Here is a 12,477-nt window from a genome sequence, read left to right on the forward strand (position 1 = left end):
CGGTGGCTGAGGCCTCCGCTGTGCCATCGGTGATGGAAGCTGCCCTGGCAGATGACCCGGATGGCGGTAGCAAGCTGGATGTGGAGCCAGCCAGGCCTGGCCCGGATCCCAGCTCTCCCACGCGGTTGCTGTGTGACCCTGCTCCTCCCGCCCATTTCCCGAGTCTCCGTTTTGTCTTCTGACCCAGGGCTGATAATTCCCACCTCCCAGGATCCTTGGAAGGCGGAACCCAAAGCTCCGGCACATAGTAGGTGCTCCATTAAGAGTCCTTCCCTTTCCGTCTCCGTAGCGTCCTGTTAATAGCTGTGTGACCTCGGCCAGGCACCTGAACTTCTCTGTACAGTGGGAGCAACGATCGCACACGCGAGAGTGCTGCTGTGAGGGTTAGGCGAGTCGGTGCATGCGAAGCGCTTAGAACCGGGCCTGACACGCTCACTGTACCTATTACTACCAGCTAACGTTTATTGTGTGTTTCATGGGCCGAGCCCTCGGTATTTATCTTCCGGTTTTTTGGTCGTGTTCTCATGCTTACAATCGCACAGTGACATCGGCACTCACTGCGATGACCTCCCTTGCACGAGTGAGGAAACTGAGGCCCAGAAAGGTGAAGTGACGTGCCCAAGGTCGTGAAACCAGTAAGCAGTGGGGACTCTGCCGAGCTGTGCGCCCTTGGGTGGGACCCTCGCTTCCGCCAGCCCAGGTTTCCTGTTGGGGTGGGGGGGGCGGTATCCCTGCCCTGATACCTCCTGGGGTCACCAGCAAATGCAATAGCAGCAGGAGCCGCCGCCTCCTGCTGCTGGAAGGTTCTCTGGGAATGTAAGGAACGCTGTTATCCAGCGCCAGCTGCAGAGTGCTATCTCTGGGAACATCCGTGTCCTCCCTGCTCTGACGCGAGCAGGGTGATCGCGACCCCCCCCCCCCCCCCCCCCGCACATGCCACCCAGGGATGCGGCTTGTGTTGGCTGGCACCCAGCAGGCTACAAGTTCACCGCCTATCTCCCCAATCCGGAGTTGTCACGGCCTCTCTCAGGGCGCACGTGGGGCCTGTGGAATGGCCGCTTCCTCCCTAGGGGAAGGCTGCCAAGGTGCGTGGGCCTCGAGGGGCGGGGAGCAGAGAGAGCCATGGTGGTCCAGTGACCTGCCTGAGGACCAGCTGGAATAGGAGGCTTCTGGGGGGAGGAGGCGTGCGTCTAGGGTGTCACCATGTATGACCCCGGGTAGATCCCCTCACCTGACCCCTCTTCTGTAAGTGGCGCTGAGGAACCCTCCTCCAGGGGCTGGGGTGACATGGGATGTAGTGAGCATGTCCAATAGCAGCTGCATGCGGTCCATTCGTCCACAGACGCACAATGTCCATGCCGTAGCCAGAACAAACGTGGTTCATTTCCAGGCTCGCCTGCTGCTTGGGAGTTTAGTTTTTACACTTGGCCCTGGAAGACAGAAACATCCACAGGGAGCGTTGAATACTGGCGGTGTGACCTCGGGCAAAGGACTTAACCTCTCTGTGTTTCTGTTCTGTCACCTGTAAAATGGTAATAATAGCACCTATGGGGTAGGTTGTTTTAGGGATTAAATGAGGCAATAGAGGTAAAATGTTTAGAACAATGGTTGGCACATAGTAAGGGCTATGAAAAGGTTTGCTATTATTTAAGGGTACAATGACAAAGTGCGAAACAAGGCCTTTTTTAGAATAGTCTCAGTTTGAATTGTTCTTTTCAATTGACACAAATCATTCATGTCTGGAATTCCAAGACATTGGCACCCACGCGAGGCCTCCCAGACTGCTTTGTGCTTCCAGTAATAGCCCCCAGATTGTAGCTGGTTACTGTGGAGACTTGTGCCTGCCGTTGGTGTGCTGTGTGACCCTGGGGAGCTCGTGTACCCTCTCTGTGCCTGCCTTTTCGTGTTGTCGATGATGAGAGCAAGGATGGACAGTCCTGTCTGTCTGTCTCCTGGAAGCAGAGGGGCTTCTGCTGCAGGAGTGCTGAGTGAAACACCCAAGTGCAGGGGGTGGCAAACACCTTAGAAACACACAGCACATGCTCCCCTCCCCCCACCCCCCTCAGCTTCCAGGCTCGGCCCAGAACAAGGTGGTCTGGGACAGAACGTAACTTCTCCGTGGGATGGTAGAAGCCCGTGTGCCCATAGAGGAGCCATCCCTGACCCTCCTGTGCCCAGGCGCCCCAGCCATCTGAGCTCCCAGGAATGGGTTTCTGGGCCCCGCCCCCCACTCCCCACCCTGCCAGCTCTCCTACCAGCTGAACCTTGACTGGCTCTAGTCTTCTGCCCACAGAGCCAGTTTGTGGCATGAAGACCATCCAGATGCCCCAGGGAGCCCCAGAAAAGCTTTGGCTGCAGAACCCAGGCCTTTGGGGCTTCTGATTCTGGCTCTGCTGTGTGGTCTTGGGCAAGCAGCAGACCGTCTGAGCTTCAGTGTCTTACTTAACCTGTAAGATGGGCTGGCATGTAAGCGGGCAGGGGACATGCAGGGTGTGCTCTTGACCCCGTGAGCTCAGCAGGCAGAGCCCGTTGTGGCTGGTCTGGGCTGCCCCTCCGCCCTCCTGTCAGGGGCACCCTCTGTCTCTGTTCATCTCAACCCCCACCGTCCTTCCGGCCTGGCTTTCCTCCCACTCTGTCCGTGGAACCCTCCTGGCTGATCCTGGGGGTTCTCTCTTTCTCCCCTTCAAGAGGAAAAGAACACGTTGCACTGCTTCTGGTGGGTTGTCTCTTCCCATGTGGAAACATGGAGCCCCTTGACCATGAGAACTGGAACCTCTACCCCTTGCCTTTAGTTAAATACCCACCTCCTGCCAAGTGGAGGTCCTGTGGGGCCTTCCAGGCAAGCAGGTCTGTGGGAAAGCCCTGGGGGCTAATGCCTGCCTGGCCAAGCTGAGCCAGCAGAGAAGGGTCTGTCCATTTTCTGCTCCAGGCGTTCATGGGCTCCTCTTACCCACCATCCTGCCCCGCCTTCCCCCATCCTAGCTGCAGGCTGATATTCACTGAACACTTACCATGCCCTGGGGTCTGTTTGAATCCTGTCCATCTATTAACTCACACAATCCTGACAGCAACCCTGTGGTTTCTGTTAGCCTCCCACTTTGCAGACACAGGCCGGGGGTCCGTGGCCCTTAGCTACTCTCCCTGGCTCAAGAGGGGCAGAGGCAGGATCTGAACCCTGTGGTCTGGCTGCACAGCTCGCTCTTTCTGCGGCTGAGCTGTCTTCAGCCGCTCACGCCTTGACCCCACCACCCTTCAAACCCACCTACCGACATTCCCTGGCCACCCAGCTGTGTGCCAGACTCTGCCGGCCACGGGGCGGCCACCATCAGCAGAGCTCACGCCACAGGAAGAAGTGACAACTGATGGCTCTCTAAGGCTCTGATAGAGGTGACCAAGGCCTTGAGCGCCCCAGGTTCCAGAAGCTTCAGGAAGAGTCAGAACTACCACATGGGCTGAGACGGGGGCGCAAGGCAGCTCTGTGGAAGGTGGAAGGATGATGGGAGGGATGCATGGAGTGGACAGCAGGGAACATTCTAGACCAGAGAACGCAGTGTACAGAGCTGCTGAGGCTGGAAGTGCTCAGGGGACAGCTGGTGTCTCAGCTGAGCCCTGAAGACGGCAATGGCTTGGCAGTGAGCAGGGTTGACACCGTGCCTCCCTGGGCACTCCCACATCTGCTTTTTGCCGGGAGAGAGTGCTGTCAGCAGCTGAGGTCTGAGCCTTGCCCTGTCCCTGGCATCTGGCCCTCCTCCTTCTGGGGAAGCCCCTCCTTGGGTCTGACCTGCAGCCCACTCTGACCACCACGCATTCCTTCCTGAGCCCTCTACCCAGAGGCTGCTTCATGGCGGCCATAAATAACTTACGTCAGTGAATGAATAAAGTCCTGGCCAGCAAGGCTTGCCAGAAACGCCAGACTTGGCTGAGAGAGGGATTCTGTGTCCCCTCTCTCTGACCCTGCAGCTGAAATGTTCCTCCCTGGGCAGCTGCCTCAGCCCAGTTTGGAATTGTAGGCGGCCCCCAACCCCCATCCCAATCCCCAGCCTGCTGGGAGCTCAGGGAGCACTCAGCACTTCCTGCAGCCACAGCTCCCTCGCAGAGCCAGGAGGGCCCAGCTGACAGCCCAGAGGGCGCTGGCTCTGGCCTGTTCTGATTGTTCCCTGTGTGGGGGGAGTAGGAGCTGGGCAACCAGGGTAAGTCTTTTCTCTTTAGGCCTCAGTCTTCCCATCTGGGCAATGGGACACTGTGTAAAGGTGTATTTCCCAAACTAATCTGCTCACAGAATGACTCAGCACGTCTTGCCCTAGGAGATTCTGACTGAGTAGGTCTGGTGGGGGGGGGGGGCAGGGGAATGGGAATTTGGGGGTTGGTATGTATCTTTAATCTCCTTTTTAAAATTTGAATAAGTCACACCCTTTTCTTTCTGTACACTCCCTTCGCTCAAACCTCATCAGGTCCTCAGTACCTATAGCAATCCAGGCAGGGTGGGGGCTCCTGGCTCCAGGGTGGAGTTTTGCATATATGGGAACCTGCACGTTTAACTGCCTCCCAATCGTTGTAAAACACCCCCATCACTCATTCTTCCCAGTCTGTCTCTCCCCACCACCCCCCAAACCACTTGGGAATAGGGCTTTTTCCGATTTGCCCCCAGGTGATTCCTGTGGCCTGGTAGGTTTGGGGAAATGTGCTCAAAGGACCCGCCACAGCCCAGACTTTCCAGGTCAGCGACTTCTAGTCTGGAGGCTCCCTAACGACAGATAACTGCCTTCTGGCCCAGCAGAGTAAGGCTAGGGAGCACGTGGTGATCCTCCTTGAGACTTGTATTGATTTGTGAGGCTGGTGGGTGGGGGAGCCTTAGAGCTGTCCCAGCCCTGGGAGCTGGGTGGGCCCGGAGGGTCTCTGGGTGAGCTGTGGTGGAGAGACCCCACAGCAGGGGTGACCTCCGGGTAGGTCCTATGAGGAGTCCCATGCAGGGCGTGGCTTAGCACCTTTCATCTGTGTGAGCCTGGATCATCACCACTGTCTGCCCCCCTCCCACATGCCAACACTGCCCAGGCCGCTCTTCCCTCATTGGGGAGGGGGACAAATTATCCAGCTCAGTGTTGTTAATGAGGACTAAACTGAGGCCCCGAATGTCACACAGTGTCTGGTATGCTACAGGTGCTCTCCTAAAAGGGCAATGGGTGTCAGGGTCAAAGGTGCAGGGACTGACCCAACATCACACAGCGGGGGGAGGTGGGGCCGGGCCCAAACGTGCTGGCCATATGACAGCTGACCAAGTGACTGCACTGATGAGTCTTAGTTTCCCTGTCAACAGGGCCAACGAGCCAACCCTGCTTGTATCACTGGGGTGTTGTGAGGGTCTGACACGATTTGAGGTAAGGGCCTATTGAGAAAGACAAGGCTTTCATGGAGTGATACCACTGAATTTCCTGTGTTCGTGGTGAGCTTAGTGGCCTTTCTGGGACCAGAAAGAGGGGCCCTCTCTTGGCATGAGTGCTGACCTTGAGTGCTCTGTGCCATGACCGTGAGTGCTTTGTGCCATGACCTTGAGTGCTTTGTACCATGGGGTCTGAGGTGTCCCAGATGGCAGGAAGTGTAATCAGAAAAGGCCTGATCTCACAGGCACACAGGCTGGTGTTCATCTGGGCTCTGGACGTGTCTCATGGCTTTGCTTCACTAAGCCTTAGTTTCTTTCTTCTTTTTTTTTTTTTAATGTTTATTTTTGAGGGAGAGAGAATCTCAAGCAGGCTCTTCACTAGCTGTGAGATCATGGCCTGAGCCGATAGCAAGAGTGGATGCTCAACTGACTGGGACACACAGGCACTCCTGAGCCTCAGTTTCTGAATCTGTAAGATGGGAACTATCACTACCATCCTCACTTGATAAGATGTTGGGACGCAGGAGAAAGGGCGATGAATATGGAAAGGGGGGACTTTGGAAGCAGAAAGGGACCCTCCGGGCAGGCAGCATCTCAGCTACCTCCAGCCTGTGTGTGTGACAGGTGGCTTTGAGCCAGCCCCTGGCAGTGATTCACTGGAGCCTCCCTGCTGTCCTGCGGGGCTGCTGCTGTCCCAGTTCTGAGGCAGTGCAGGGCTTGGGGTTACAGTCCATGGAGGTTGGCAGATCTGGGTTCAAATCCCAACTCTGACATCACGCCTCTGAGCTTCTGTTGCCTTCATTTGCAAGCAGCGTTGCTAGAGCCTCTCTTATGGGGTGAGGCACACAGTTGGCCCCCAATAAGAATAGTTCCTCTTAATCTGGACATCAGTTCACCCCTCTGGCTGATTCGGTGCAGTCTCATTCCTGGGCTTGTAAACGGGGGTGGAACAGCCACTGTTGCTGCTTCAGAGGAATAGCCAACCATGACCTGGGCCGGCCAGGCATCCCTTCCTTCTGTGCTTTTATCCCACAGGGTGACCGGCACAATGGCTGGTGCGTCGTAGTAAGTGCTTTTTCTACCCTGGCCAGTCAGGAATCTCCAAGATGACAGAGACCATATCTATCCTGTTCCCCCAATGAGTCCTTGGTACTTAGAACAGAGCCAGGTACACAGCAGGTGCTCACTAAATGTTTGGGAATGAAGAATGAATGAACAAAGTTGAACAGGCATCATGTGGGGAAGGCCTGGCTTGGGGGAGGGGAGCCTCACGGGCTGTGCCCCCCTTCCTGCTTCATCCCCCCTGGGCTAATCCCCAAAGATTAACCCCAGGGAACAAAGCCAGGTCACAGCCACTGACCCAGGGCTTTGGAGCGAGCATCCAAGGCTAGGGTGACCGGGTGTTTGCAGGGTACTGAGGCTGCCCTGTGGGGCCCTCTATGCCTCAAGATGAGCCTTCTGTCCCCCACCCTGGACATGGTCCTCACGGCGGTCCTCAGCCTCCTCTTCCTGATACTGACATTAAGCCTGCTCTTTTTTTTCACCTGCCGCCTGGCCAGGCCCCTCAGGTAGGAGAACTCACCAGGGCCCAACTCCCCTGCCTCCAGATCTCCTGCCCTAAACTCATTTGTCTACTATTTGCTCTTGTGGAATAAAGGGCGGGCGGGCGCTGGTCTCTCTCCTTCTCCGTGGTGGGGAAACTGAGGCCCAGAAAGGCTGAGTCAGCCTGGGCTTGAATTGCACCTGGCCACGGATAGCTGAGATCCTTTGCTCAGTTTCCTAAACTGTCTAGCGGGCTAACCATACTTGCTGTGAGCAGTAAGTAAAATCACAAATGTCAACAGTTAGCACAGTGTTCAGCACAACGTGTGTGCCCAAGGAATGGTAGTGATTTTTATCTGGCAATTGTCCTGGACCTTTTGAGACCTAGACGCCCAGGACTGGCTTTTTCCTGACTCCTAGGGGCTCCCATATCCTCTGCCCCAGCTCAGTCCTTAGGGCCCAGGCCCCACCCCTCTGCTCTTTCTCCTGATCTGCCAAGTAGTTGCTCCTCCGGGGCCCAGAGCCCAGTCAGGATTTCTGCATAATTGTCATGAATAATCAGGGCATGTAGCTGGGAGCCTGGCAGAGACAGTCCAGCTGGGAGGTGGGGGGCAGTGGGGCTGGCTCACCCTTGGAGGCTCCATTCTGAGCTCGTAGAGCATTGGCAGAGGGTGGTGGGCAGCTGGGGCCTCTGCGGCCCCAGACTGGGCCCCACGGAGTCCATCACCAGGGCTGCGAGAGAGCAGACTTGGAGACTCAGGGTGGGGGCAAGAGCGGGAGCCAGCAGAGCAGATTCTGGCTTCTGAAGGCTTTAGATTCCAACCCCCTCTCCTTTTCAGGCAGAGGCAGTGGGAGAAAGGCACCTGTCTGTCTCTAGGACAGGGGTCTAAAGACCACATCCCTGGGGTCAAAATTCCAGAGCATTCCAGCCTGAATCCTGAGGCTTTTCATTAAGTTAGCATTTACAGGGCTGCTTCTGTGTGCGTAGGGTTGGGGATTCAAAGATGTGGAGTGGCTAGCAGGGAAGAGAAATAAGAATAATCATGCAGGCTGGATGAGCCCTGTAGATCTCCTGGAGCCACGCTTCACTTTTGTTTTTCCTTATTTTCTTGTTTGTATTGGATGGAGAGAGAATTAAGTCCTATTTCTCAGTGCATGGTGCACTATCATGAGCCTTGATTTTTTTTCACAAAGGAGATCATGGCAAATAATAATAATAATAATAATAATAATAATAGTAATAATAAAGGAGATCATAGACCCCCTCTGTCCACTACATAGGTTATTAGTGAGAAATCTTGGTGAAAGTCATTATAAACAGAAGTGCAGTACACAGGTCATTTTCATGTTGTCTGTGTTTATAGATTATTTATAGATCGTTTATGTACGCTCTCAGAGAGTAGTGCTCTTATTTTATTGAAGTATAATATACATTCATGCAGGAAAGTGTCCTCATCGGGGCGCCTGGGCGGCTCAGTCGGTTGAGCGTCCAACTTCCGCTCAGGTCATGATCTCGCGGTCTGTGGGTTTGAGCCCCGCGTTGGGCTCTGTGCTGACAGCTCAGAGCCTGGAGCCTGTTTCCGATTCTGTCTCTCCCTCTCTCTCTGCCCCTCCCCTGCTCATGCTCTGTCTCTCAATAATAAATAAATGTTAAAAAAAAAAAAAAAGAAAAGTGTCCTTATCAATACATTGACAGCTTATTGGGTTTTCAGACAGAATGCACCCATGTAACTAGCTCTCAGATCAACCGCAAGTCCTCTGTGCCCCCTTCGGTCTCCACAACCCCAAGTGTAACCTTTATCTTGTCTTCTAACACCTAGCTTTGTCTTTATACTTTATCGTGACTTCTGTACTCTCGGATTGGCTTCCTTCATTCAACCTTCCCTTTGTAAGATGTTGTTGTATGGATTTGTCCATACTCACTGTTGTGTAGTTTTCCAGCCTGTGAACCCACACAACGTATTTATCCATCCTGCTGAAGATGGAACTATTCTGAGGCCGTTACAAGCAGGGCTGATATGAATGTTCCCATAGATGTCTTTTGGTGAACACACGCGTGTGCGCGTGCGTGTGTGTGTGTGTGTGTGTGTGTATCTCTGTTGGAGATAAATGGGTTAGAGGGCACAGGTACAGTGTCAGCCTCGGTAAATGCTGCCAGTTTTCTTTTTTTTAATGCTTATTTTTTTTGAGGGAGAGAGATAGAGCGCAAGTACGGGAGGGGCAGAAGAGAGAGAGAGAGAGGGAGACACAGAATCCGAAACAGGCAGAGCCCCACACGGGGCTCATACTCCAGAATGGCAGGATTGTGACCTAGGCTGAAGTCAGACGCTTAACTGCCTGAGCCACCCAGAAGCCCTGATGCTGCTTTTCCAAAGTGGCTGTACCCGTCTACGCTCCTCCAGCAGTGAATGGCTGCTCTAGGAATACCATCTCCTTGCCAACACTTGCATTTTCTGCACACACAAAGGAAGGATTTGGGGTTGATTCTTCCCTTCCCCCTGCCTCCCTCTTTAGAGCATTAGCTTTCAACTGATGTCAGTATTTACTGTGTCAAGCATTGGAGTATGAACAAACAAGGCAAAGTCCCTGCCTTTAGAGACTCCCAGTGTGGCGGCGGAGATGGACCAGAAAAGAGTTACTTTCAAAACAGGTACCTACATACAATGATTGATGTGGCCACTAGAATGAGTGGCCATCCTGAAGGCTTCCTGAAAGAAGGCGACTTTGGTTTTTAAGCCATTTGGAATAATATTATAATGTATTGATATTGTGTAATAATTTTTTTAAGTTTATTTTAAGAGAGAAAGTGAGCACACGTGAGTGGGGGAGGGGCAGAGAGAGAGAGAGAGAGAGAGAGAGAGAAGGAGAAAATCCCAACTCACAGCTCCATTTCACAAACCGTGAGATCATGACCTGAGGTGAAATCAAGAGTCGGACACTTAACCGACTGGGCCACCCAGGCGCCCCGATATTGTATATCAATTTACTAACATTTTTTTCTGATGTTAGGGTTTACTCTAGAAACACTTGAAAACAAAAGCAGAGTAAAAAGAAATCAGGGGGCTCCTGGGTGGCTCGGTCGCTTAAGCATCTGACTTTGGCTCAGGTCATGATCTCACAGTTAGTGAGTTCAAGCCCTGTATCTGGCTCTGTGCTGACAGCTCAGAGCCTGGAGCCTGCTTCAGATTCTATGTCTCCCTCTCTCTCTGCTCCTCCCCTGCTCACGCTCTGTCTTTCAAAAATAAAACATAAAAAATAAAAATAAAAAAAAAGAAATCAGAAATCGTCTGAAATTCCACCTCAGAGTTAAGTGCTGGTAGATGTCAGATGTAGAGTATTTCCTTTCAATTCCCTCCTGCCCCATCAAGCTGGGTTTTAAGGGAGCCAGATGGATGTGGAAGAGGGGTGGTGAAAAGCACAGGGGTGCAAATGAATGGCACATTTGGTGACTGGTGGGTGTTTTGTGGGTGCGATACCGGTGAGCCCTCACCTCTGGGCACTGAAATGCAGGGCGCACGTTTTAAAGATTGAATCAAGATCCCCTTTTCTAGGGGCAGAGTGGTTTCTTATCTAACGTGACACTCAACTGTACAATGTTGAGCATTGTTGCCATTTCCCACGACAAATGAAATGATCATTTTTATCTGGGTTTTGGTGGCAGTACTATTTTCCTGTGAAACTCTTGCCATTTAAAATTTCTCATCTTCCAGCAACATTTATGCACAACAGGGTTAGTACATTTCTCAGCTGCAATTGGGGTTATCCTTTGTGATCCTGACAGTATGACCACAGTTTAAAAACTTTCTTATGCCATTTCATACATGCTTATTTTAGGCAATTTGGAAAATTCAAAAAAATAATAATAAAGAGAAGAGTAAATAATCATTCATAGTCTTCCTGCCCAGAAAAAACCACAGTTAATGTTTTGATGTATTTCCTTCTAGAGTGTGTGTGTGTGTGTGTGTGTGTGTGTGTAACAGTTTTTTAAAATTATAAAGGTAACATCTTTATTTGGGAAACGTGGAAAAGACAATGAAAAAACAACCGAGCCATCTGAAATGTCACCACCCAGAAATGGGCACCTTCAGTAGCCAATCTTCCTGTGTATCAGTTCTATTCCTTTTATATCTCTCACCATAAATGACAAGCTCTAGAAGAGAATGTGGCAAGTGTGGTTGTCTCTAACAAAGGGTGGACTCTGTTGTGTCTCCAGTGTGCTTGGGAAAGGTAATTCAAAGGCTAAAGACTGGTTCAGAATCAGGAGCAGGAGCATCCTTACCTGGGAGCTTGTTGGAACCGCACTCGATTCTGGGCGATGGCAGGTGGATACTGGGTCTATTTTAACAAACCCTCTAAGAGCCCAAAATGCATGCTGCATTTTGGGAAGCATTATACAGAAAGACTGAACTCTGGTGGGTTCCAGGCTCCAGATGGACTGAGAATGGGAGTTCACTTGGAAAATGGGGAAGGAACCATTTTGCTTCATGGAACTCGTGTATTATACTGCCACAACTGTATGTGCTTAAGCTTCCTGGGGGAGGGACCATTGGGGTTTACATCCTAGTGCCTAGCCCTGTGCCTGATTGGTGATAAGTACTCAACATATAATGAACGAATGAGTGAAAGTATGAGTGGATGGACAAATGAATTCTGGAGCTGTGGCCCACATGTCTTTTTTTCCCCCCCTTTAATTTCTAGGATCGGAACATCGGTTAGCATCTGACCACTGCCAGCCCATTCCCTCCCAGCCACGTTGGTCATACCTCTGGGCCCGAGAGAGAAAGCAGGTCTTGGAGTGCACCATGATTTCTCCATTCTTGGTGCTGGCCATTGGCACCTGCCTTACCAACTCCTTAGTGCCAGGTACGATGGAGGACCCAGGCGGAAGGGTGGGGAAACCTGGTGCAGGTGGGATAGGATGAGGGCAGTGTCTATGTTGAAGGTCATAGAACTGTCCAAGTTAACAGCTGCAGACAAATGTTCACAGAGCAGGAGCCCCCAGCTCTGCTACTGCGCGTTCTAATGTTGGACGGGCCACTCTTTTTCTCTTTATATTATCCTTCTCTTCCTTAATTGGGGCATAAACTATTCCAAGTCTTGAGAGGCTAAGTCTCCTGTTGGTTTTGTCTATTTAACTCTCCCTCATGGTGATATGTTTCCTTGTGGTTGGTAATTTTTGCTGGTGAATTTGATAATTTCATTTTTTGTTGGTTATTGGAGACTAACCTAGAAGTGTTTCTATGGTGCAGTGTTGTGTTTGATTCTTCAACTGATTCTGGACAAGTTTTTTCTAGACAAGTTAATTCCTCAGTTTTGAGTTCTTACACTATAAATTTGGACCCCCACTTAGACCGGGCTCAGATCTGGAGTGTTATCCACGTTTCCAAAGACTGGCCTTCTTTCCCCATCCCTTCCGTAGTTCCAAGGTAACATATGCACGTTACCAACCTAGACCTGTATCTGGGCGGACACCCCAGGGCCACTCAGCAGCAGCCCCAAGTGGAAGAAGGGAGCCCATCTTGGCTCAGTCCACTATGTGAGTAGAAGTCCCTGGTTGC

General features: G+C 52.0%; 1 protein-coding gene across 4 annotated transcripts in view; it reads left to right on the plus strand.

Annotated features, from left to right (window-relative positions):
- The window catches only part of ALPL (alkaline phosphatase, biomineralization associated), a 66,081-nt gene that overhangs the window by 34,964 nt on the left and 18,640 nt on the right, over positions 1 to 12,477 (plus strand). For 2 of the 4 annotated variants that reach the window (XM_053208489.1, XM_027060169.2), the window contains exon 2: positions 11,618 to 11,782. In XM_053208489.1, the coding sequence (XP_053064464.1) occupies positions 11,722 to 11,782 (61 nt within the window). In that variant the 5' untranslated portion in view covers positions 11,618 to 11,721. Of the gene's footprint in view, positions 1 to 98; positions 248 to 4,172; positions 4,191 to 11,617; positions 11,783 to 12,477 lie in introns of those variants that run through there. The other 2 variants (XM_015086391.3, XM_053208490.1) reach the window with 2 other exon arrangements.

Source organism: Acinonyx jubatus, chromosome C1 (genome assembly GCF_027475565.1).
Source record: "Acinonyx jubatus isolate Ajub_Pintada_27869175 chromosome C1, VMU_Ajub_asm_v1.0, whole genome shotgun sequence".
NCBI classification, from domain to species: domain Eukaryota; kingdom Metazoa; phylum Chordata; class Mammalia; order Carnivora; family Felidae; genus Acinonyx; species Acinonyx jubatus.